The sequence below is a fragment of the Taudactylus pleione genome, unplaced genomic scaffold (genome assembly GCF_031769625.1).
Source record: "Taudactylus pleione unplaced genomic scaffold, aTauple2 ptg000522l, whole genome shotgun sequence".
NCBI lineage: Eukaryota > Metazoa > Chordata > Amphibia > Anura > Myobatrachidae > Taudactylus > Taudactylus pleione.
The window spans coordinates 1835188-1859000 of NW_028284924.1; the positions used below are offsets into that span (position 1 = coordinate 1835188).

The 23813-nt window shown below is 48.0% G+C and overlaps 1 protein-coding gene across 1 annotated transcript in view; it reads right to left on the reverse strand.

Annotated features, from left to right (window-relative positions):
• Window positions 1-1273: 1273 nt before the first annotated feature.
• The window catches only part of STPG4 (sperm-tail PG-rich repeat containing 4), an 87775-nt gene continuing 65235 nt past the window's right edge, over window positions 1274-23813 (reverse strand). The window contains exon 7 of the mRNA XM_088450683.1: window positions 1274-3134. Coding sequence (XP_088306809.1) covers window positions 3018-3134 — 117 coding nt within the window. The 3' untranslated portion in view covers window positions 1274-3017. The remainder of the gene's footprint in view (window positions 3135-23813) is intronic.

The following is a 23813-nucleotide window of genomic DNA, read 5'->3' on the forward strand; positions in this document are numbered from 1 at the left end:
CGCCGGTCTCTCGGCATAGGTTAATTAACCCTCGCCGGGATTCTGTAGTGGAGATGCTGGCGGTCAGCATAGCGACCGCCGGCATCATGAACGCATACCGATCTGGATGGTAAGTGGGGAGTGCTAGGATCACAAGGGGTTGTCTAGGTAGCAAGTCAGAGCTGGTAGGGTGGCATGAGTGCTAGACCCACTAGGGGTGGGTGCCAGTGTGGTGAAGGGTGGTCTGGATAGCAAGTGATGGGTGATAGGGTGTCTAGGGGTGGCCTGGATAACAAAGGGTTGGTTGCTAGGGTCACAAGGGGTAGTCTGGATAGCAAATGCTGGGTGCTAGGGTCACAAGGGGTGGTCTGGGTAACAAGGGGTGGGTGCGAGGGCCACTAGGGGTGGTCTGGGTAATAAGGGGTGGGTGCTAGGGCCACTAGGGGTGGCCTGGATAGCAAGTGGAGGGTGCTAGGGTCACAAGGGGTAATCTAGGTAGCAAGTCGTAGCTGTAAGGGTGGCATGAATGCTAGGCCCACTAGAGTGGGGACTAGAGTGGTGAAGGATGGTCTGGAGAGAAAGTGGTGGGTGCTAGGGTCACTAGGGAGGTCTAGGTAACAAGGCGTGAGTGCTGGCCTTACTAGGTTGGTCTGGGTAACAGAGTGGGTGCTAGGGTAACTAGGGGTGGTCTGGATAACAAGTGCTGGGTGCTAGGGTTTCTAGGGGTGACAAAGGGTTGGTTTCTAGGGTAACTAGGGGTGGTCTGGGTAAGTGCAGCTGTATCTGCATGCAAAACGCTGTGCTAGTGTGATAGAATCTGAATGGCTGCCTTGGATTACAGCAGTTTTCATCTCCGTCACGTCCATGTAAAACATACAACACATTTACAGAGGTGCTCTTGTGTTTGCAGGCGGTCACAATGCATTTTTGTCCTTGTAAACTTGTTTTTACATGTCCTCAGGCATGGTGTAAATCCGGCCTCAGACACTACTGTCAATAAGACGCACCTCTCAGGAGAAATCACATTCCTTCCTATGTAATAGAAACATACAAATGTTTGACAGCGACACATGTAATAAAATGTATACATAGAAATAATAAAAACAAACCTGATGTCCCATTGCTCAAATTATTTGTTTATTTGACAAATATATAAGAGTAAACCAAGCCCTATTAAGGGAGAGAGGGGGGGACAGTGAAATGAATGCAGTAGGCGGTCATAAAGCATTAATTAGATAAACTGTAAAGTAATATTTTTATTGTGCACATTTACAGGTTATTCCATACTTGTCTGTCGCCACCGGAACAGTTCTGGGAAGGGAGATGAAGGTGGCCACTGTGGTGGGTGGGTGTAATGTGTCATTATGGCTCCACCATACCATGAACCACAGCGTAGCGCACACATGGGGGCGAAGCCATGGTGACGCAACTTGCTGAGAACCGTGTCATCATGCCCTCTCTCCCGTCCATTTCACTAAGAAATGGGCGGGATGCGTGGGGGTGACCTGCTCCTGGCAGTACGTGATACTCCCAAGATTCAATAGTTTAATGCAGTGTCCTAATAGGATGGCAGTGCACGTTGTGCTGTCCCCGCCCATTAATCTTGTGATGTCATGACATCACGCCTATGAGGTGGGGTCGGCAACTTTGGGAAGTTGAGCACTGCTCAGCGTGTCCGAAGCCCGCTGTCGGCAGCTCTACAGGTCCAGTGCGTTCGATGCACGCTGCAGGCAGCTCTACGGGACCAGCATGTCCGAAGCATGCTGCGGGCAGCTCTACAGGCCCAGCATGTCCGAAGCACACTGCGGGCAGCTCTACAGGCCCAGCGCATCCGAAGCACGCTGCGGGCAGCTCTACAGGCCCAGCGCGTCCGAAGCACGCTGCGGGCAGCTCTATAGACCCAGTGCGTCCGAAGCATGCTGTGGACAGCTCTACAGGCCCAGCGTGTCCGAAGCGCGTCCGAAGCACGCTGCGGGCAGCTCTACAGACCCAGCGCGTCCGAAGCATGCTGCGGGCAGCTCTACAGGCCCAGCGTGTCCGAAGCACACTGTGGGCAGCTCTACAGGCCCAGCGTGTCCGAAGCACACTGCGGGCAGCTCTACAGGCCCAGCGTGTCCGAAGCACACTGTGGGCAGCTCTACAGGCCCAGCACGTCCGAAGCATGCTGCGGGCAGCTCTACAGGCCCAGTGCGTCTGAAGCACGCTGCGGGCAGCTCTACAGGTCCAGTGTGTCCGAAGCATGCTGTGGGTAGCTCTACAGGCCCAGTGTGTCCAAAGGACGCTGCGTGCAGCTCTACAGGCCCAGCGTGTCCAAAGCATGCTGCAGGCAGCTCTACAGGCCCAGCACGTACGAAGCACGCTGCGGGCAGCTCTACAGGTTCAGCGCGTCCGAAGCACGCTGCGGGCAGCTCTACAGGCTGCAGGGCACTTGCCTGATGCATCCCTTGGATGCTCGCAGTACCTCTACTGGCTACAGGGTACCATTCCAGGCACCTTGCAAGCCACATATAGGTGTCATGGGGCAGCAAAGGTGACGCCCCTGGGGCCCTGCGCAATTTTACAGGTTACACAGGTCTAATTACGGTCCTGGCCTCACGGACGTACCTGGAAAATAGACAAGTATGGGTAATCCTAGAAAATGAGGTGTATTGTGTGTTTCTGGGAGCATTCTATATGCATGATGAGGCAGACATTTAAGGGCATTTGCGCAAAATGAAATGCTCCGCGCGTCTGCATATTTTGCAGTGCGCAAGTGACCTTTATATATAGGAGACATAGCGGAAAGCAGATATCTCAGTCGGCATTATGCTCAGCATACTGATTGTCCAGAACGGAATCAGTGGCTGGCAGCTTCCCTTTATGACACTGACACTGGGAGCTAAGCCGGAGCGCTCTGACCGAGTGCATTATGATATTTGGGACAGTACAAGACCTGCGCAGACAGCTGCTCGCCAGCTGCTGACTGGTGTATACATCGCGCCGTAACATTTCACAAACAGAAGGAAGCAGATCTCTAATTATCTTCTCTGATTCACAATTTAAAAGTCAAATGAATTACGGAAGAAAAGACCGTGCAAGCGACCCATTCTGGCAACTGTGGGTGGTTGTTTCAGTAGCTGTCTTGTCGGATCATACGTTCCGGGACCGGGAATCTTCTAAAATAGAAAAAAAAAAAAGAGAGAATGTGAGTTAAGTGATGTGAAAAGCAGCACAACCTCCCCAGAAAGCACAGAGGTCTGTGGGAAATCTGCTTCTATTGAGAGGGGCAATTAAATGATAAGAGATGATGTCTATTAGTTCTCCTTGTAGAGCACATTGTTTCCTCCCTGGCTTTTAATGTTTCGCTGCAGGCCTGGCCGCCACCGTCTTCTCCTTCTGCACTCTAATACGGGAACACCTAAGAAGAGTCTCTTCTATATATCATTCCAGTTTTTAGTCATTTTATATTCAATCTCTACAGAGACAAAAACAAATTTGGGGAGAGATGGGACAAATGGAAAATACATAGTAAAATATAGTATCACAGTGGCAAAAACATGGACACTAGTCCTGATTTTTTTGTCGAATGGTACTTTGCATTTTTACTGTGTGCATTTATACACCCATCAGTCGTAACATTATAACCACCTGCTTAATATGGCGTAGGTCCCCCTTGTGCAGCTAAAACAGCTCTGACCTGTCGTGGCATGGACTCCACAAGACCTCCTAAGGTGTCCATTGGTATCCAGCTCCAAGACGTTAGCAGCAGAACCTTTAAGTCTTGTAAGTTTTGAGGAGGGGCCTCCATGGCTCAGACTTGTTTTCCCATCACATCCCACAGATGCTCCTTGAAATGAGATCTGGGGTATTTGGAGGCCAAGTCAACACCTTGAAGTCTTTATTTTGTTCCTCAAACCATTCCTGAACAATTATTGCAGTGTGGCAGGGATGCATTGTCCTACTGAAAGAGACCACTGCTATCAAGAAATACCTTTGTCGTGAGGGGGAATTCAATGTTTAGGTAGGTGGTACAAGTCAAAGTAACATCCACATGAATGCCAGGACCCAAGGAATTCCAGCAGAGCATTGCCCAGAGCATCACACTGCCTCCGCTTGCCTTCCTCCCATAGTGCATCCTGGTGCTGTCTCTTCCCCAGATATCTACATGTTTGGACCATATTTCCTAGCCTGGGGCGGCCATTGATGGGATTGGTAATCTCCTCCAATCAGGCCCACGGTCCATAGAAAGCAGGTCTCCAGTATTCCTGCATTGAAGTATTATCTTGCTCAAGATAAATCAAGGCTTACCCTTTTCAAAACCAAATAGATGTCATGTGACTGGCATGGAGTACATGTGACATTACATGGGCAGGCAGTGGCATTATTGCTGGCGTCAGGGCCGGATTAAGGGGGGTGGGCAACAGGGGCGTTCGTCCCGGGGACCCCACACATAGAGGGGCCCCCAGACAGGGGTGATGTGACCCTGCCGAGAACAGGTGTCCAGTGGCACCTGTTCCCGGATGGAGGCCAGGATCAGAAGCCGCGGCTGTTCTATTGCATGGAGCACAGACGCAGAGCGGCTCCCAAGCCCCCTAATCAGCGTCATGTGACTTGTCCGTGATGCTGAGGTGGGAACCCAGGAGCAGCTCTCGCGGTCAGGACACATCAAGTGAGAGAGGCTCCGTATAGGGCTGGAGGGGGATGGGATGTAGGCACAGGCACCGTGTTTCCTTGGAGGGGGCCCCCACAACTTAGTTGCACCAGGGCCCCCACAAGCCTTAATCCAGCCCTGACTGGCGTGTACGTGTCCAGTAAGCTGCACAAATATAACAAAAAGTAAGCAAGAGCTAACCAAGTTCTATTAAGAGATAATGTTGCCCATAGCAATAATAAAACTCCCATCTTAGTAAATTTACCCCTTAGAGACAGGAAGACAAGTTGGCTACATGTCTAGTGCAAGTTAGACAATGAAAGTAAGTATATGATTGGTTACAATATTTTAGTGCAAATTTCGCACCTAAATGCATTGTTATTAAATGATCTTTGCCATGGACTGAATGTAGAAATATCCACATGGAAAATTTGTATACTGTAAGTACAAGAAAATTATTTTAAGCAGAGACATCGCAATAGGGTGTCAATTATAGTTATGCAGCAATTCAAGAGTTTTTGGTTTTGTTAGTTAATGCAGAAGGATATTTTTGGGAGGTTTTTTTATGCCCGCCAGCTTTCCTTAAAGGCCCTATTTATTCAAGTTGACAAAGTGATAAATCCTGCGATCGGGGAAAGCCCGGCCGGATAGGAATCTTCCGATCCCTGCCCGGTGGCCTGGAACTCCTACCGATCTTCATCACATTATTTTCGCTATGAACATGTGTGACCTGATTTCCGCTTATGCGCAATTTTGTGGCTGAGCCTAAACCCGCCAGCATAGTTATAGTGAAAGCTATTATTAAACATGGCATCTTATCAGAACCGCTGTCCCAGCTGAACTGCTTTGACAAATATGGCACAAAATTAATTGTGGAAGTTCTCAAAATTTGATAAATACACAATTCATCACTAATGGAATAACTAAAATGATGTGTCTAACTCAGGCTTGCCTGCCCTCCCGATTTGGTAGGGAGCCTCCCGAATATCAGGTGCTGCTCCCGACCCCCCGGACTACTAATAGAAAAGCAGGTGTCCCGCCAAGTCCTAACATTACTGTGGCTGCTAGTTGGGTTCCACAGCGGTATGTACCCAAAGTCAGGGGAGATGTACTGCATCGCGGATACTTAGTACATCCCGCCAGATGAGAGGGGCTTAGCAGTCTGACTCCACCTGAAGCCGGCATGAGTCAAGTCTGAAAATAGAAGTATATGGGGAGTGGGACGCATGGAACCAGGGCCGGATTAAGAGGGGGGGCGAGAGGGGCGGTCGTCCCTGGGCCCCCACACATGGAGGGGCCCCCACTAGCAGTGGTGCGCTGTCTGCACCCGCCGCTAGGGTCCCCGCCGCTAATGTAATGTAGACCGCAGTGAGCGCGGCCACACTACACAGTGACAAACACACAGCTGCCGGTGTTTGTTATAGCAGCCGATGAGAGTCAGACAGACTCTCATTGGCTGCTTCGTCAACTGAGGGGGCCGGCTGGAGCTCACTCATGAGCTCCGTCTTCCGGCTTCCCCCGCAGCGTGTGATGGGAGAGATGTCATGACGCTGACGTCTCTCCCATAGTGCAGGAGAAGAGCCGGGACTCGGAGCGGACAGCAGCAGTTGCGTCAGGTGCGGGGATTCAGGTAAGTTGTGTTTTGTTTTTGTGTGTGTACAAGGGGCACTGGCACTGCATAGAGGGGGGCCGCTACAGGGGTCAATGCATAGGGGGGACTACTACTGGGGGCAATGCATAGGGGGACTACTACTGGGGGCACTGTATAGGGGGGACTACTACTGGGGGCAATGCATAGGGGTACTACTACTGGGGGCACTGTATAGGGGGGACTACTACTGGGGGCAATGCATAGGGGGGACTACTACTGGGGGCAATGCATAGGGGGGGACTACTACTGGGGCAATGTATAGGGGGGACTTCTACTGGGGGCACTGTATAGGGGGACTACTACTGGGGGCAATGCATAGGGGGGACTACTACTGGGGGCAATGCATAGGGGGGGACTACTACTGGGGCAATGTATAGGGGGGACTTCTACTGGGGGCACTGTATAGGGGGGACTACTACTGGGAGAAATGCATAGGGGGGACTACTACTGGGAGAAATGCATAGGGGAGACTACTACTGGGGGCAATGCATAGGGGGACTACTACTGGGGGCACTGTATAGGGGGGGACTACTACTGGGGGCAATGCATAGGGGGACTACTACTGGGGGCACTGTATAGGGGGGACTACTACTGGGGGCAATGCATAGGGGAGACTACTACTGGGGGCAATGCATAGGGGGGGACTACTACTGGGGCAATGTATAGGGGGGACTTCTACTGGGGGCACTGTATAGGGGGGACTACTACTGGGAGAAATGCATAGGGGGGACTACTACTGGGAGAAATGCATAGGGGAGACTACTACTGGGGGCAATGCATAGGGGGACTACTACTGGGGGCACTGTATAGGGGGGGACTACTACTGGGGGCAATGCATAGGGGGACTACTACTGGGGGCACTGTATAGGGGGGACTACTACTGGGGGCAATGCATAGGGGGGACTACTACTGGGGGCACTGTATAGGGGGACTACTACTGGGGGCAATGCATAGGGGGGACTACTACTGGGGGCACTGTATAGTGGGGACTACTGCTGGGGGCAATGCATATGGGGGACTACTACTGGGGGCACTGTATAGGGGGGGACTACTACTGGGGGCAATGCATAGGGGGACTACTACTGGGGGCACTGTATAGGGGGGACTGCTACTGGGGGCAATGCATATGGGGGACTACTACTGGGGTACTGTATAGGGGAACTACTACTGGGGGCAATTCATAGGGGGGACTACTACTGGGGCAATGCATAAGGGGGACTACTACTGGGGGCAATGCATAGGGGGGAACTACTACTGGGGGCACTGTATAGGGGGGACTACTACTGGGGGAAATGCATAGGGGGGACTACTACTGGGGGCAATGCATAGGGGGGACTACTACTGGGGGCAATGCATAGGGGGGAACTACTACTGGGGGCACTGTATAGGGGGGACTACTACTGGGGGAAATGCATAGGGGGGACTACTACTGGGGGCAATGCATAGGGGGGACTACTACTGGGGCAATGCATAGGGGGACTACTACTGGGGGCACTGTATAGGGGGGACTACTACTGGGGGCAATGCATAGGGGGACTACTACTGGGGGCACTGTATAGGGGGGTCTACTACTGGGGGCAATGCATAGGGGGGACTACTACTGGGGGCACTGTATAGGGGGACTACTACTGGGGGCAATGCATAGGGGGGACTACTACTGGGGGCACTGCATGGGGGGGACTACTACTGGGGCACTGCATAGGGGGGGACTACTACTGGGGCAATGTATAGGGGGGACTAGGACTACTACTGGGGGCACTGTATAGGGGGGACTACTACTGGGGGCAATGCATAGAGGGGACTACTACATGGGCACTGTATAGGGGGGACTACTACTGGGGGCAATGCATAGGGGGACTACTACTGGGGCACTGTATAGGGGAACTACTACTGGGGGCAATGCATAGGGGGGGCTACTACTGGGGCAATGCATAAGGGGGACTACTACTGGGGGCAATGCATAGGGGGTACTACTACTTGGGGCACTGTATAGGGGGACTACTACTGGGGGCAATGCATAGGGGGGACTACTACTGGGGGCACTGTATAGTGGGGACTACTGCTGGGGGCAATGCATATGGGGGACTACTACTGGGGGCAATGCATAGGGGGGCTACTACTGGGGGATCAATACAAGGGGCACTGCATAGGGGGGGACCACTACTGGGGGCACTATATAAGGGGCACTACTGCAGTTGGCATAGCAAGAGGGGCATTACTACTTGGGGCATTAAGGTGAATAGAAAGAAAGAAAAATGTTCCTCGCATGACAAGAAACGGTGGTATAGAGGGGCCCCCACAAGTTTGTTGCCCAGGGGCCCCCACAGACCTTGATCCGGCCTTGCATGGAACATAGGGGTTTCAGTGTCTTGCAACATCCGTGAAACCTCCTGCCTTGCAACTTAAATGAATGGGTCCGTTTGTGAAAAATGGACCCATTCACGTTGATGAATAGGCCCCTAACAGAGACATTACACTATTTCAATTGAGCTTAATCTCTTTCAATGTATACAAAAGTACTACGAGCAAAACAAAATAAATAAACCAAACATATCACGATTTATTGCAAAACCGGCTCCATAAAAAAAAACTAAAAAAACTAGTATCAGTCCTTTGCAGCTTTTTTTTTTTTTCTTCTTTACTGTTAACAAACAAGTCTCCCCGATGCTCCCTGAGCTGAAAACTACTACAGGAATAAATGGGAGCGGAGCTTTACTTTAAGTTGCTAATGATACACAGGAGAGTGAGTCACCAAAGAGAGAAGACTATATTTGGCTCTGTCTCTCTTTCTCCATTAATGTACTTCTATGTAATAACAAATAACGCTGAAGGCACTGGAGCAGCGTTCTGGAAATAAACTCCCTTTGAGAAATCCAGTTCCTCTGCTGACACTGCTGGAGATGATTAAAGGTTAAACAAAAATAGCCCTTTTGCCCCTATCCTGATAATGCGATAAGAAAGTCACTGTTGTATAGGAATCGCTGATAGTGATCACACATAGCTTGATACATCTCTCCCCATGCTGTCTGTGATATGGATCTGTGCTCTTCAAATAGGATTTTGGGTGTACAGAACATTGTATGTGTGTGGTAGCTAGAGCCAGAAGCTGCATTATACATGTGATATTCTGTTTAAATCTTACGCACAATTACTTTTTACTTTTCGGCTGTCAGCAAGTTTTTATATTTCCCATGCTGGTTAGTTTAGTATTTTATTATGAGAGGGGCCCGTTTATCAAATAGTTCTAATAGTCAGATTACTTTATTCGAGATGTATTTAACGTAACCAAAAAATCCTGACCAAAGACTCACTGGGTCCCTTCTGAGCAGGCGAGCATGGGTCCCAGGTCCAGATTTGTAAAGATATAAATAAAATTATATATATATATATATAAAAAATAAAAGTATATATATATATATATATATATATTTTTTTTTTTAAATATAGTTGTAAGAAAAAAAATGTTTATTTGGATAATTTAGCATTATTTCATGGTGCCACATCTGCTTTCACCATTCTGATAGCATAGAACAAGTGTGGGCAACCTGTGGCACTCCAGCTCCCAGCATGCCCTGCCACAGTGCTTCTGTTGGTGCATGCTAAAACTGTGGTAGGGCATCCTGGGATGTGTTGTCCACGGCGGCTGGAGCACCACAGGTTGCCTACCCCTGGCATAGGAGCTCAGACGGCAGAAGAGGTATTGCTGCTGTTCACATGCTTTGCCCTGGGAAGCTGATGCATGAAAACCACTGCCATGGTGGCCACCGCTGTAAATGCCCGGCCATGGCCAATGGCCAACTGTGGGAATTGAAAAATTGGGAGCTCTGCATTCAACGAAAACTGCCATTTGTTTGGTGGATTCAGGATCTTCTTCCTGTTATTACTAGGCCCTGTAGTCACTGATTAATAGCGTCTCCTATGAAAAAATACAGGTGCCCAAAACATATGTTGTACCCAGTTTAACACACTTTGGCCCTCATTCAGAGGCGGTCGGAGGATGCAAGCGGTCGCTCAGAAACTGGACGGCCACTTGCATCCTGACTGCCCGCCTCTGTTGCGGTCGTTAGGCTGTGGGTTATCACCCACAGCTCTAACGACCGCTAGGGTGATGGTCGCGATGGTCAGAGACCATCGCGACCATCGGGGCTTACGACGAGACCCTAGGGTAGGGTCTCACTTGTCGTAAGCCCCGGAGAGCTTCTGGCTCTGTCAGAGCCGGAAGCTCTCCACTGACATCACTAGTGATGTCAGTGGGGCCTCCCCCAAACGGTAGGCGTTCCCATGGGAACGCCTCCGTTTGGGCTGCCGCCCCCCCAGGCCCACCTTCCAAACGGGGCGAGCTGTCAATCAACATCGACAGCTCGCCCCATTTGGAAAGAGACCCGCTACGACCAGCGCTGTTGGTCATAGCGGGTCTCACGCATGCGCACGAGGGAGCCGGCTCCCTCGTGCGCATGCGCACTGGCCAAACATCGAGGCGGCCGTGCGGTCGTAGACCGTACGGCCGCCTCTGAATAAGGTCCAGAATGTTTATAAATAAGCTCATTTATAGGCTCCATAGAAGACTTTCCATAGCAATGTTCAGATTTATGGTTAGTGACAGAAATGAACACCCAGAACAGTAAACTGAAGCTGGGTACACACTGGGCGATTTATCGGCCGTTCAATCGAACGGCCGCTATATCGCGAGCACATCGGCCGGTGTGTACCACCGACGTGTCGCTCACAGACACATGGCATCGGCTGTGTAGCACAACACATGGCCGATATACAGTATCTGCACCAGTTGGGTATGAGATCCCGGCGCTCAGGATCCCAACGCTGGCATCTCGACAGAGACTGCTATTAAATTAGGAACGCCTCCAAATATGCGCAGTCTCTATCCTTCTAAGCACACGGCAATAGCTTTTATTGTGGAATGAAATAAGCCCCCTGATCACTGGGTTACCTCAGAGAAACCATTAGCTCAGATTAGCTTCTGAAAATGTAAAGTATGTTTATGTGACTTTTATTGGTCGTTCTCTTAAACAAAGCAGCGTACACATTGCGTCTGGCGGACCTTGTTACGGAGGTTGTTCTAATGCATAAAAGTCCTGATAGCATAAGAGAAGCCCTCCTATGGCCCTGTCATTTCAGTCAGCAGCGTTTGTGTAGGAAACATGTCAGTGGCATTGTCATCCAGGCTAATTGCTTACACACTGAGCTGCTGGGCGGTTGCTAAGTGTTCAGATAGCTGAGAGATTATAAAGTTGGACTCTGTACTGCCTGAATAGAATACCAATCTGATAATGAGGAATAACCGATGATTGCTTGTCACTGGCTCATTCCATGCCAGAATCTAGGCGGGAGTAGAGTTTCTGGCTGAATTGCTTCTCAGGACAGAAGGAACATACACTTATTCAAATCCACCTTCCTAGGTAACGTGTGGATTTATTTCAAACAACTCTGGGCCTGATTCAGAGCCACTCGTAAGCGGCCGCTCGTTCCCTCCGAGCGATGTTCGCACATCTGCGCATGCGTATGGGTCGTAATGCGCATGCGCCAACCAGTCAGTGCAGTCAGAAATCGTGTGTTCGCAAAATTGCGAGTGCCTGCTAATTTGAGTGACAGGATGAGGCGTTTGTGGGTGGTAACAGGGGAAGGTGCTTGAAAACGGGGAGTGGAGATCCGAACGCAGGCGTGCCAAACGGTCAAAACGGGCGTTTTAAGGGTGTGCATAATTAACAAAGCAGCATCATCGGCCACGTCACTTGGTTGTCTCTTAGCCTGAACTGTTCGCATGATTGCGGTAGGAAAATCCAACCACAAGCACTGCGAGCAGTTCAGATGCCTTTCGATGTACTCGATTAATCTAATAAATAGCGGAGATGACGTATGATGCGAGCGGCCAGGGGGCGTCTTTACAAAATAGCGAGCGCATATTTCGTTCGCTCGCTCAGACAGAGGCGTCAACAGACCGCAAAGAGCGAGCGCTCAATTTAAAAAGCCGGCCCCTTTTTCTGAACGAGCGAGCGCAAATAGCGTCCGGCTCTGAATCAGGCCCTTACTTAAAACAACTCTGGGCCTGATTCAGACCCGCTCGCGAGCGCAGAGCGCTCGCAAGCAGGTCGATGCTCCCCCACTGCGCATGCACACGCCGGAGCCGGTTCCGGCATGCGCATGCGCGAGACCTGGCCAGCGACGGGCGCTCCATCGCTACGGGTCTCGCACCAAAACGGGGTGGCTGTCGATTGTGATTGACAGCGCGCCCGATTTTGGAGGCGGGCAGGAGGGATGGCTGGCCAAACGGAGGCGTTCCCGAAGGAACGCCTGCCGTTTGGGGGCAGCCTCAGTAGCGAGCTTCCGGCTCTATTAGAGCCGGAAGCTCACTGGGGCTTGCGATGGACGAGACCCTACCACATGGGTCTCGTCGCAAGCCCGATGATCGCGACCATTGCGACCATCACCTGGCCGCTCGCAAAAGCTGTGGGTGGTCACACACAGCTTAGCGAGCAGCCAGGAGGTCGACACAAAAAAAAATAATGCCGCCCCAATTCAAAGCAAGCGCTCTGAAAGAGAATCCGGCTCTGAATCAGGGCCTCTGTACCGAGGGCATGATGCAGAGATGTACACTAACATGATGGTTAGCGTACTGTACATCTCCGATGGCGAGTGGTCTGCACATGTGCAGAACGGGTCCTGTGATCATGCCCGCAGCAAATCTCAGCATGATTGACATGCTGCAGCGATTGCAGGGCAGAGCAGGTGGCGGGGCTGGCCACCGCTCCTGGAAACACAGATTTCCTGGCCTTTCAGCTGCCAGGACCAGGTGGTCCTCGGTCGCAGCGCTGGGATCGCAGGTGCAGCACGGTAGTGTCTGTTTCCTATAGACTCCACCTTCTGCGTTAGCATTTTAGATGGACGGAATTGCACAGCTGCTTGTGTGCGGCTCTGCAATTCCGTCCATCTCCGAAGCAGGCCACGAGTCATCCATAGAGGAGACCGCTTGCTTGCTAGGACAGCACGGATGGTGTCACGGTTAGCATCGCATCTTCACAGCACTAAAGTCATGAGTTCAATTCCTGGTCATGGCCTATTGGTGTGTAGTTTGTATGTTTTCCACATGTTTAGGTGGGTTTCCTCCCAGGTGTGTGCATTTGTGTTCAATTGTATGACCTTACTAGTATCATTACACTTATTCTAGCAACACAGTTAAAATGCTCTAACTTGTATTTGAACCTTGCCGGGAATAGTCCTGTCATCTCCTAATTGTCGATATAATGATTGTCGAACTGACGAATGTATTTATTATATATTTTTTTAAATATGCCAGTAGTAGGATAATGAGATTTTGAATTGCTTGGAACAGGAACTACAAATCTCAGCAATCGCTTCTTGCAACTGAGAATTCTAATAGAGCGATATATTCTGCTCAGTATGGAAACCTCAGCCCAAATGGCACACCAGAATAGGTTTTGTGCAGAGCCGACCCTAGGCATAGACAAACTAAGCAAATGCCTAGGGGCATCCAAGCCTGTCTCGGGCCGGTGGAAGTTTGGTGCAGGCACAGCCAGGGCACATGCTGCCGGCTGGGTAGACACTCTGGCATCCGCTACTGCCGTTGCATAGCGTCCTCGATAAGCGCTCAGCTCCGATCGGGCCTGGCAGCTGCAAACAGTGGCCGGGTAGCAGCGGAACAGCCGGCAGCAGTTTGCAGGGGCGGAACACCTGGACAGTGGCTAGTGTTTAGTGCCAGCCTGGCTCTGAAGCGTCACACAATCAGAATGAGCTTCTGCACATGGGCAGAGGCTCATTCACTACTATAAGTAAATGGTCACAGGAGGGCTGCTGCACCATGGGCCTTTGTGGAGCTCGGAGTAGTGAGTCACACCTCACGGCCGTGGGTTCCACCTCCAGCAATCAACTGCCAGCCTGAGATGGGAAAAGCTGGTCCGCCGTCCGCGGTTTGCTGTACCTTGAGTCGGATGGCTCTGCAGGCTGCGCTCAAGTAAAGTAAGTTTGAAACTTGGAGAGGGCTGGGGTGCTGTGGTGCTCACTAATGAGAGAGGGGTGCTCTGCTGGGATAGAGGTGGTGGGTGAGGGTCGGTGCTGCTCACACCCCTTTCCATAATCCCATGTGGAGGGGTGCACCACCCAAAATCTTGCCTAGGGCACTAATTTGGCTAGGGCCGGCTCTGGTTTTGTGACCGTTTCCTTGTGGTGCTTCAGTTTCTAAGGCTAAAACAAGGAAATGGAATGTAGGCAGTATCCAGCACAATTCCGTTGTCTCAGCAGTACTTAATTGATTCTGTTCCACAAGAAGAAAGTACAATAGAAGGGCTGTAGGAAATGATTTCCCCAGCAAATATTTACCTACCCTAATAAATAAAAAACACAATGGTTAGCCAAGTACAAGCTGTATGCCCACTTGTCTCTGTAGCTCCATGAACTATTCTGACAGCTGCCCAAGCAAGTCAAGTGAGATAAGACAGCCATCACAGTAACAACAATATTAATAACACTAGTAAAGATAGATATGTATCAACAATACATCTTCAGATACCACTATCCTTGCAGTTAAAGAATAACCACCGCTGACAACAACAACAAAAACAAAGCCATGAGCTATGTTTTGATAAAGTGGAATTTTCATTGTTAGACAATTATATTAAAGTGCTTGTTGTTTTATCTTTTCTTCTTCTTGAGGACAGTATTGTATTCAGGGCTGTCGAGAGCAATGAAGGGCCCGAGTACTGGCTCCACACTCTAAGGGGCCTATTCATCATCGAAGGCCGTATGGCTTTCGATGATGAAGTATTGAACTCGCTGCGAGGGATACTTAAGTGTCCAACTCGCAGTGGGGGGGATAGATTACACCGGAGCAATTCAACATTGCTCCAGTGCTAAGACAGCTGCTCCAAAAAGCAGCTGTCCCCTCAGTTAGTATCACAGCTACATAAGTAGCTGCGTTACTTACCTCCTCCCCGTTGTCCGGCTATGCACCCAAGGCACACATGCGCACATGCGCACAGCTGCTCGGGAGGTAGTGAGGAGGCAGCAGAGGGATCGGCTTGGATCCCACTGCGCATCCCCGGAACTCGTTCCCATAGGAAGGGGCAGAGATCTGAGAACAAGCGCCATCTGAAGATGGCGCTTGTTCTCGGAAGCAAACTCCGAAAACTTTCATTTTTCGGAGTTTGCTGAATATCAGGGGTCCTTTTCAGACCCCTGATGATGAATGGCCCGGTAGCTAAAATATATTACAGCCCTTTAATTGCAACAACAGCCCGGTGCCAACACCTAGAAACTGAGGAGTGTTGTGCGATGGCAACTTCAAATTCCCAGCAGTATGTGGAACTATGGCATAGGAGACTGGGTCACCTAGGTAATGACAATGTACAGAAATCTCTAGATGGCATGATGAGCAACCCAGAAAGACCAGAGTGTGAAAATTGGGTGAAGGAAAGTTACCCCTTTCCAAAGTCAACATCCAGAGCACCTTTGGGACTAGTGCACACGGACGTATTGTAGAAAGAGAAGCGTCAAACTGGTAAAAGACTGAGTTGCTCTGCGCATGCGTCAAGTTTCATTTTTGTTGTTGCTCGCAGTGCGGATTCATTCGCAAAGTGATTGATAGGCAGGGACCATTTGTGGGCAGCAATGGGACAGTGGCTCCTTGATTGGAGACGTGTTGTTTTCGGGTCGTGTCTCAGCCTGCATTTTAGCTGGAGATAATCTAAAATAGTCCTTCTCCATATTTAGTACAGTGAAAAGTGCAGAGAAATCACTTTTCTCCACCTTTTATTTTCTCATGTCAGATTCATGCAGCTCCCATAGGTAGTAATGGGGGTTTCCCAGGAACGATATTTATTTTAAGTAGAGAAGCGAATATTTTGTGTAATACACGGCACCATCTCTGGATGGCGTCATGCCCGCTTGCACTGGAGAAGAGCAGGGAAGAGCCAGGTCTCTTCCTTCTGTCTCGCAGAGTGCACCACTATCATGGGTCCCCCGCGTCTGCCATGCGTGACTCCATGTCTGCGCGGTGGATGATTAATGACCTCTTTTGCTTTTGCGGCAGTTTATTCCCTGTAAAGCATGGTCTGTCCCAGCATGCTTGCGACTAGATACCCTTCACTGAATGGACGCTGACGTCATCAGTTACTCTACACTTGAACAGAGTGGTAGTAACCTGTGGCGAGCGAAGCAAGCCCACCGTACTCGAAGTGTGGCGAGACCGCGAGAGTACACATTTTTACTATTGGTGGCCAGATGAGAAATTTGAGACAAAATAACAGCGCTGTCAGGGCATGGAACGCACTTCCACCCTCAATGATATCATGTCCAGGTCCTTAAGCTGAAGGGGAAATAGAATCAACTGTCCCGACAGGATGAGGTTTCGATCAAATATAATGAGATAAGGCTGGCGAAAAATGCTGATATTTTAATACCACTTTCAGGACTTTTTACTAAATACAGTCAGGTGCATAAATATTGGGACATTGACAGAATTTTCATATTTTGGCCTCTATTCACCACCACAATGGCTTTGAAATGAAACAAACAAGATGTGCTTTAACTGCAGACTTTCAGATTTAATTTGAGGGTAATTACATCCAAATCAGGAGAACGGTGTAGGAATTACAACGGTTTCTATATGTGCCTCCCACTTTTTAAGGGGCCCAAAGTAATAGGACTATCAACTCAAAAGCTATTTCATGGACAGGTGTGGGCTATTCCATCGTTATTTCATTATCAATTAAGCAGGTAAAAGGTCTGGAGTTGATTCTAGGTGTGACATTTGCATTTGGAATCAGTTGCTGTCCACTCTCAATATGAGATGCAAAGAGCTGTCACTATCAGTGAAGCAAGCCATCATTAGGCTGAAAAATTAAAACAAACCCATCAGAGAGATAGAAAAACATTAGGTGTGGCCAAATCAACTGTTTGGAACATTCTTAAAAAGAAAGAATGCACCGGAGAGCTCAGCAACACCAAAAGACCCGGAACACCACGGAAAACAACTGTGGTGGATGACAGAAGAATTATTTCCCTGGTGAAGAAAAACCCCTTCACAACAGTTGGCCAAATCAAGAACACTCTCCCAGGAGGTAGGTGTATATGTGTCAAAGTCAACAATCAAGAGAAGACTTCACAAGAGTGAATATAGAGGGTTCACCACAAGATGTAAGCCATTGGTGAGCCTCAAAAACAGGAAGACCAGATTAGAGATTGCCAAACAACATTGTCAAAACCGGATAATTGGCGAAGACAGAATCTGTTTGCAATCAGACGCACAATGCAATTCAGTGCTGTTTTCCCCGCATACATACATTTAAAAGCAATGGTCCCGTAACGCAAAAAGGATAATTATTACTTGGTTTACTTTAAACGCAATGTCAGTATATAAAGAAATGAATGTTTTCTGTAACTATGGCTTAGTAAATGGCAATTGGACTGTGTGTGGAGCCGTACTGATCTACCCTGTTTCCACAGCGTTCCGGTGATCTCAATATGAAGATCAGAACATGCGGCTATGAAATATGAATGTTAGAGAGAATATCTATTTGAAATGTTGTTTTCCATAGCAGCTTAGATTTGCATGTGGGGGATACAAAAGGAGGTTGGAGACCTTTTGTATCCATTTGGAATTGTCCAATAAATGCCCTGTAACAGATTTCTAACCTTTACCAAAAGACAATAACATGGTGTAGGCCTGTTTCCATTTTTGTCCAAAGGACTGGTTATTCCAGTCTAATCAATAGAGCTAGCTAACTGGGAGTAGAACCTAATTAACAGTAGTTTCAGGTAACCATGCACATCCTGAGAAAACACAGCTTAGCAGAGACACTTGCAGATTTTGGAAGGAAGAGAGAGGTTCACTCCCTGACAAGACAACGGAAAAATGGGTCTCAGTTCCTCTGGGTTATAGCTGAGTATAAAATGTGCAATATTTAGCCTATTTGGGTGTCTGTAGCTATGTTTGGTGTTAATCTGTTATTAGCTTAGCATGGTGTGTGGTTTGTAGTTTTCTAAGGATATTCATGAGTCTGTGTTAGCATACAGTGGATGATATGTTATCTAATCTGTACTCTTCATCTACACTGTAGGGTACAATAGTCTGTTATCAGCATGCAGGAAAGGGATTGATTATGGAGTTGTTGTAATATTTGTAAATGATTGATGCTGGTTGATTGAGATGCCATGTGTTCTGTGTTAGGGCCTTGCCATGTGTTCTGTGTTAGGGCCTTGCCATGTGTTCTGTGTTAGGGCCTTGCCATGTGTTCTGTGTTAGGGCCTTGCCATGTGTTCTGTGTTAGGGCCTTGCCATGTGCTTGAACGGTATCTCTGCTTGGGAGAGATGGGCTTGGTGTGTGTTGTATACTCATGAATGTGAGGCTTGCAAACAAAGGAAAAACATGTGCTTCGGCCCTTCCCCCTCCCCACGGTCTAGTGACTACTGGATGAGGTCTGTGGTAGGATGGTATTGTTGTATATTGGAATCAGCTTGTGTTGTATATGTTGGAATATTAAATGGTGCAGTGTTTGCCTGATGTGTTGGCATATGATATCCAGCGTGCATATTTAATTAACTATGGCATTATGGGAGATTTCAATGAGGTAGCTTCATAATGGAGTTTGTTTGTTGACCATGCGGTTTGGACAATAGGGCAGGAAGCATTCCCAACCCCCCCTCACACACAAACACACACACACACACACACACACACACTCCATCACCAGCTATCTTGAACATGTGCTCTCAGCAGACATTGATATATCTCTCAATGTATTTTAATGTGTCTCTTTTTCTCTCTCTCTCTCTCTCTCTCTCTCTCTGTCTCATATTGCTCATTGTATTTTGATCTTTAATAACCGCTTCATGTATTTTAACTGTACCTTATGACCTAATGTTTGTACAATTTATTTGCGCTCATTATTAGATCATAGCGTTGTAACATCTGTACTTTTACCTGAATAATAATCTTTAGCGCTTTGGACCGCTATTCAACTGTCTCAGTATTTCATTAATGGTATAATCAAAATAGCGACATCTTGTGGTTTTAGAAGGTACAGGCAGGTGAATCTTAGAGGTTTATAGGCAGGAATGTATTAAAAGGTTTATTTACAAATTTAACAACATCTAAAAAAGCCATTACAGTTCTGGAACAACATCCTTTGGACAGATGAGACAAAGATCAACTTGTACCAGAGTGATGGGAAGAGAAGAGTATGGAGAAGGAAAGGAACTGCTCATGATCCAAAACATACCACCTCATCAGTGAAGCATGGTGGTGGTAGTGTCATAGCGTGGGCATGTATGGCTACCAATGGAACTGGTTCCCTTGTATTTATTGATGATGTGACTGCTGACAAAAGCAGGAGAATGAATTCTGAAGTGTTTCGGGCAATATTATATGTTCATATTCAGTCAAATGCTTCAGAACTCATTGGACGGCGCTTCACAGTGCAGATGGACAATGACCCGAAGCATACTGCAAAAGCAACCAAAGAGTTTTTTAAGGCTAAAAAGTGAAATGTTATGCAATGGCCAAGTCAATCCCCTGACCTGAATCCGATTGAGCATGCATTTCACTTGATGAAGACAAAACTGAAGGGAAAATGCCCCAAGAACAAGCAGGAACTGAAGACATTTGCAGTAGATGCCTGGGAGCAGTGGCGTAACTACTGCCCCCGCAGCCCCCGCAGTGGCTTGGAGGCGCTGGGTAGCTTGGGGGCGACTGGGGCAGCACCCCCTGCACCCTCCATCTGCCGGGCACCCGCTGAGTGTGTTACCAGCGGGCGCCCATCTCCTATTCAAACCCCAGGCGGCAGCCTGAGGACGGAGCTCCCTCCGTCTTCCAGGTCCCACAGGGCACTATGGGAGTGACGTAATGACGTCACTCCCATAGTGCCGAGGAGCGGACGCCGGGGACGGAGCTCAGGAGTGAGCTCCGTCTTCCGGGTCCCGCAGAGCACTATGGGAGTGACGTAATGACGTCATTTGCAGAGTGCCAAGGAGCGGACGCCGGGGTATGGATGGCAGCAGCACTGGAGCGGGGATAAAGGTAAGTGTTTGTGTTTTTTTCTTTTGTGTGTGTGTTTGTTTGTGTGCGCGCGGAGGGGGGGAGCAACTACAGGGGGCTAACTACAGGCGGCTAACTACTAGAAGGGGCACTACAGGGGGCTAACTACTAGAAGGGGCACTACAGGGGGCCCTGCATAATGGGCACTACTACAGGGGGCACTACTTTAATGGGCACTACTACAGGGGGCCCTGCATAATGGGCACTACTACAGGGGGCATTGCATAAGGGGCACTACTACATGGGGCATTGCATAAGGGGCACTACTACAGGGGGCATTGCATAATGGGCACTACTACAGGGGACATTGCATAAGGGGCTCTACTACAGGGGGCATTGCATAATGGGCACTACTACAGGGGGCATTGCATAATGGGCACTACTACAGGGGACATTGCAAAAGGGGCACTACTACAGGGGGCATTGCATAAGGGGCACTACTACAGGGGGCATTGCATAAGGGGCACTGAAACTTTTTTGGCATGGAGGAGCAAAATTTATAGTTACGCCACTGCCTGGGAGAGCATCACCAGGGATGAAACCCAGCGTCTGGTGATGTCTATGCGTTCCAGACTTCAGGCTGTAATTGCCTGCAAAGGATTTGCAAAAAAGTATTAAAAAGTGAAAGTTAGATTTAGGATTGTTTAGTTTGTCCCATTACTTTTGGCCCTTTAAAAAGTGGGAGGCACATATACAAACCATTGTAATTCCTACACCGTTCACCTGATTTGGATGTAATTACCCTCAAATTAAATCTGAAAGTCTGCAGTTAAAGCACATCTTGTTTGTTTCATTTCAAAGCCATTGTGGTGGTGAATAGAGGCCAAAATATGAAAATTCTGTCAATGTCCCAATATTTATGCACCTGACTGTAGACCCTAAAACTGGACCATTTGTGAATTTCTCAGACATGAACAGAATTCTCCAGGTGGAGGGTTTTTTAATAAGTGTTTTCATTTATTTATTTGTTATCCATTATAATGCAAAGTAACATGTAAGGCGTTACAGCACATTGTGAATTGTACTGTTGTGAAATGAAACTACCCCTACTGCATAATATAATATAGTAAGTGCAGACTGCCTACAGTTTAATTAACTAGCAATTAAATTACTAAACAATAATTAACATAGAAACTACTTTCAATCCTTAACCTCCAGGTAATATTTATAATAATGGGTAATAATTGTATGGCGCCCCTAGTACTGTTGTTATTTAATGGTATACATGGTATTTAGCTTTGTCGGCTAAGCTCTTTACGTTTACTAATATTATATAAATGAAATGAAATATGTTTGTACTAGACATGTCACAGACCCTACCCTAATGCCGCACCTGCCTGTTGCTCTATAATGACTCATAGTGCGTTAATCTATGTTTGTGTGTGTACAGGTGGGAGGAGATTGATATTTGGGCTCAAATATGTTTGAATAAATAGATATATACACTTAGTGCTGGATTACCAAATAGGCAGAGTAGGCAACAGCCTATGGGCCCCACGCCTTTTAGGGGCCCCATGACAACGGATCAAGATATTATTGATTTGATCTTGAAAGAAAATTACAAGCAAGCTTTCTTAAGTTGTTTCCAAAAGATAGAAAAAAATGAATCAACTAAAAAAATTTAAATCTTTACATTAAAGACTCTATAGAGATAATACTGTGTTAATACAGCACAGACGGTGTAATGGTTAGTGTTACTGCCTCACAGCACTGAGGTCATGGGTTCAATTCCCACTATGGCCCTGACTGTGTGGAGTTTGTATATTCTCCCTGTGCTTGCGTGGGTTTCCTCCAAGCTTGCGAAGGTTTCCTCTGGGTGCTCCGGTTTCCTCCCACACTCCAAAAATATACTGGTAGGTTAATTGGCTCCCCACAAAATTGACCATAGTGTGCATGTGTGTGTGTGAGCATGTGGTAAGGAATATTGATTGTAAGTTCCACTGGAGCAGATGTGAATAGTAAGATATACTCTGTAAAGCGCTGCGGAATATGTGTGCGCTATATAAATAACTGGTAATAAATAAAAAAATGTAATGTACAACTTAACAACTTAAAGTACATGAACCATAGACATCATATTCACATTACAGTTTGGGGCAGATGTACTAAGCTCTGGAAAGTGAAATATTGGAGAGTGATAAACCACCAACCAATCAGCTCCTGCCATTTTTCAAACACAGCCTGTAAGATGACAGTTAGGAGCTGAGTGGCTGGTACTTTATCACGTTCCAATGTACCACTTTCCAGAGCTTAGTACATCTTTGTCTCTTAAAAGCTCATCTTCTGTCAGCTGTCAGTTTGTAAAAAGTGTTCGGTACAACCTACATACGGTTTGTTAAAATTGTTGGTTGGTAAAAATAAAAAACGCATTAGGAAATAATTTGCGAGGAGCGGCCCCGAAATTTCGGCTGCCTAGGTGGCTCCACAGGATTTAATCCGGCACTGTATACACAGTACCGTGTCTGCTTTAGATGGCGATAACATAGGAGGACATCCATGGGTGTATTAAGTGAGGAGGGGGACTGTGTGCAGTCTCCGTCCGGGCCCCCTCTTCTCTAGCCGGCACCACAAGCGTGATTGTAGGTTCTGGCGCTGTGTGATAAAGTTCCGCCTGCCGGACTTTTCGCCTGCATCGCATCTTTTGGACGCGGTAACTTATTGTGCGCTTATTGTGCGCTTCCCTGTACGTATTCAATTCCAAAAGACGCGAATACGGCGACATGCAAAGTCAGAACAGGCGGAAAGTGGTGTCAGAATAAAGGAAATCAGCCCGAACCCCCCAAAAGATGCAGTAACATTGGGGATCATTGTAGATGTGCCCGGATAGTTCTAATAAAACTTTTTGGTGTATTTAAGTTGTGTCAATAGCTTCTAATTAGCGTCTTTGCACAAGTGGTGAAGAATGGCATTTTGCAGTATTTTCTGGAGAAAATAAGTAGTCCTGGCAAATTTGGGGTACTTGAAAATGGGTGCTAACATATTTTAATGTCAGTAAAGTGAAGTTTTATTAAAAGTGAATTTCCTCCTGCATACAAGCACCTGCAATCCCAAAAACACTTGGCCCCTTCTTAAAGCACCCCCAGAACCTTAATTCGCTAGTTTTTGATGTTGTCCCCCCACTTTGTGCTTTTTCGCCCCCAAAATGAAGTAACTTTTTTGGGGTGTTCTTACATTTTTTTCTGGGATTTGTTTTACACAAATGTCCTTTAGGGGGCTGCCCCAATTGTTCTGAGTGTTTTCCCCACCCTTGCACCCCAAAATAAAAATTTTCCACTTCTTTTCACCTACTATTCAGATGCAAATCTTTTTCGCCTATTACATTCAGTGCCAGATTAAGGTCTACATGGGCCTGGAACTGAAATTTATGAAGGGCCTATTGTGTGCTGCTGCAGGCGAATGTGACAACCTCTGTGGCAGTGTGACTAGTGATGTCGGGGCATGCCTAGTGTGTGGATGTGGTCTACACAGGGGGTGTGGCTATATCCAT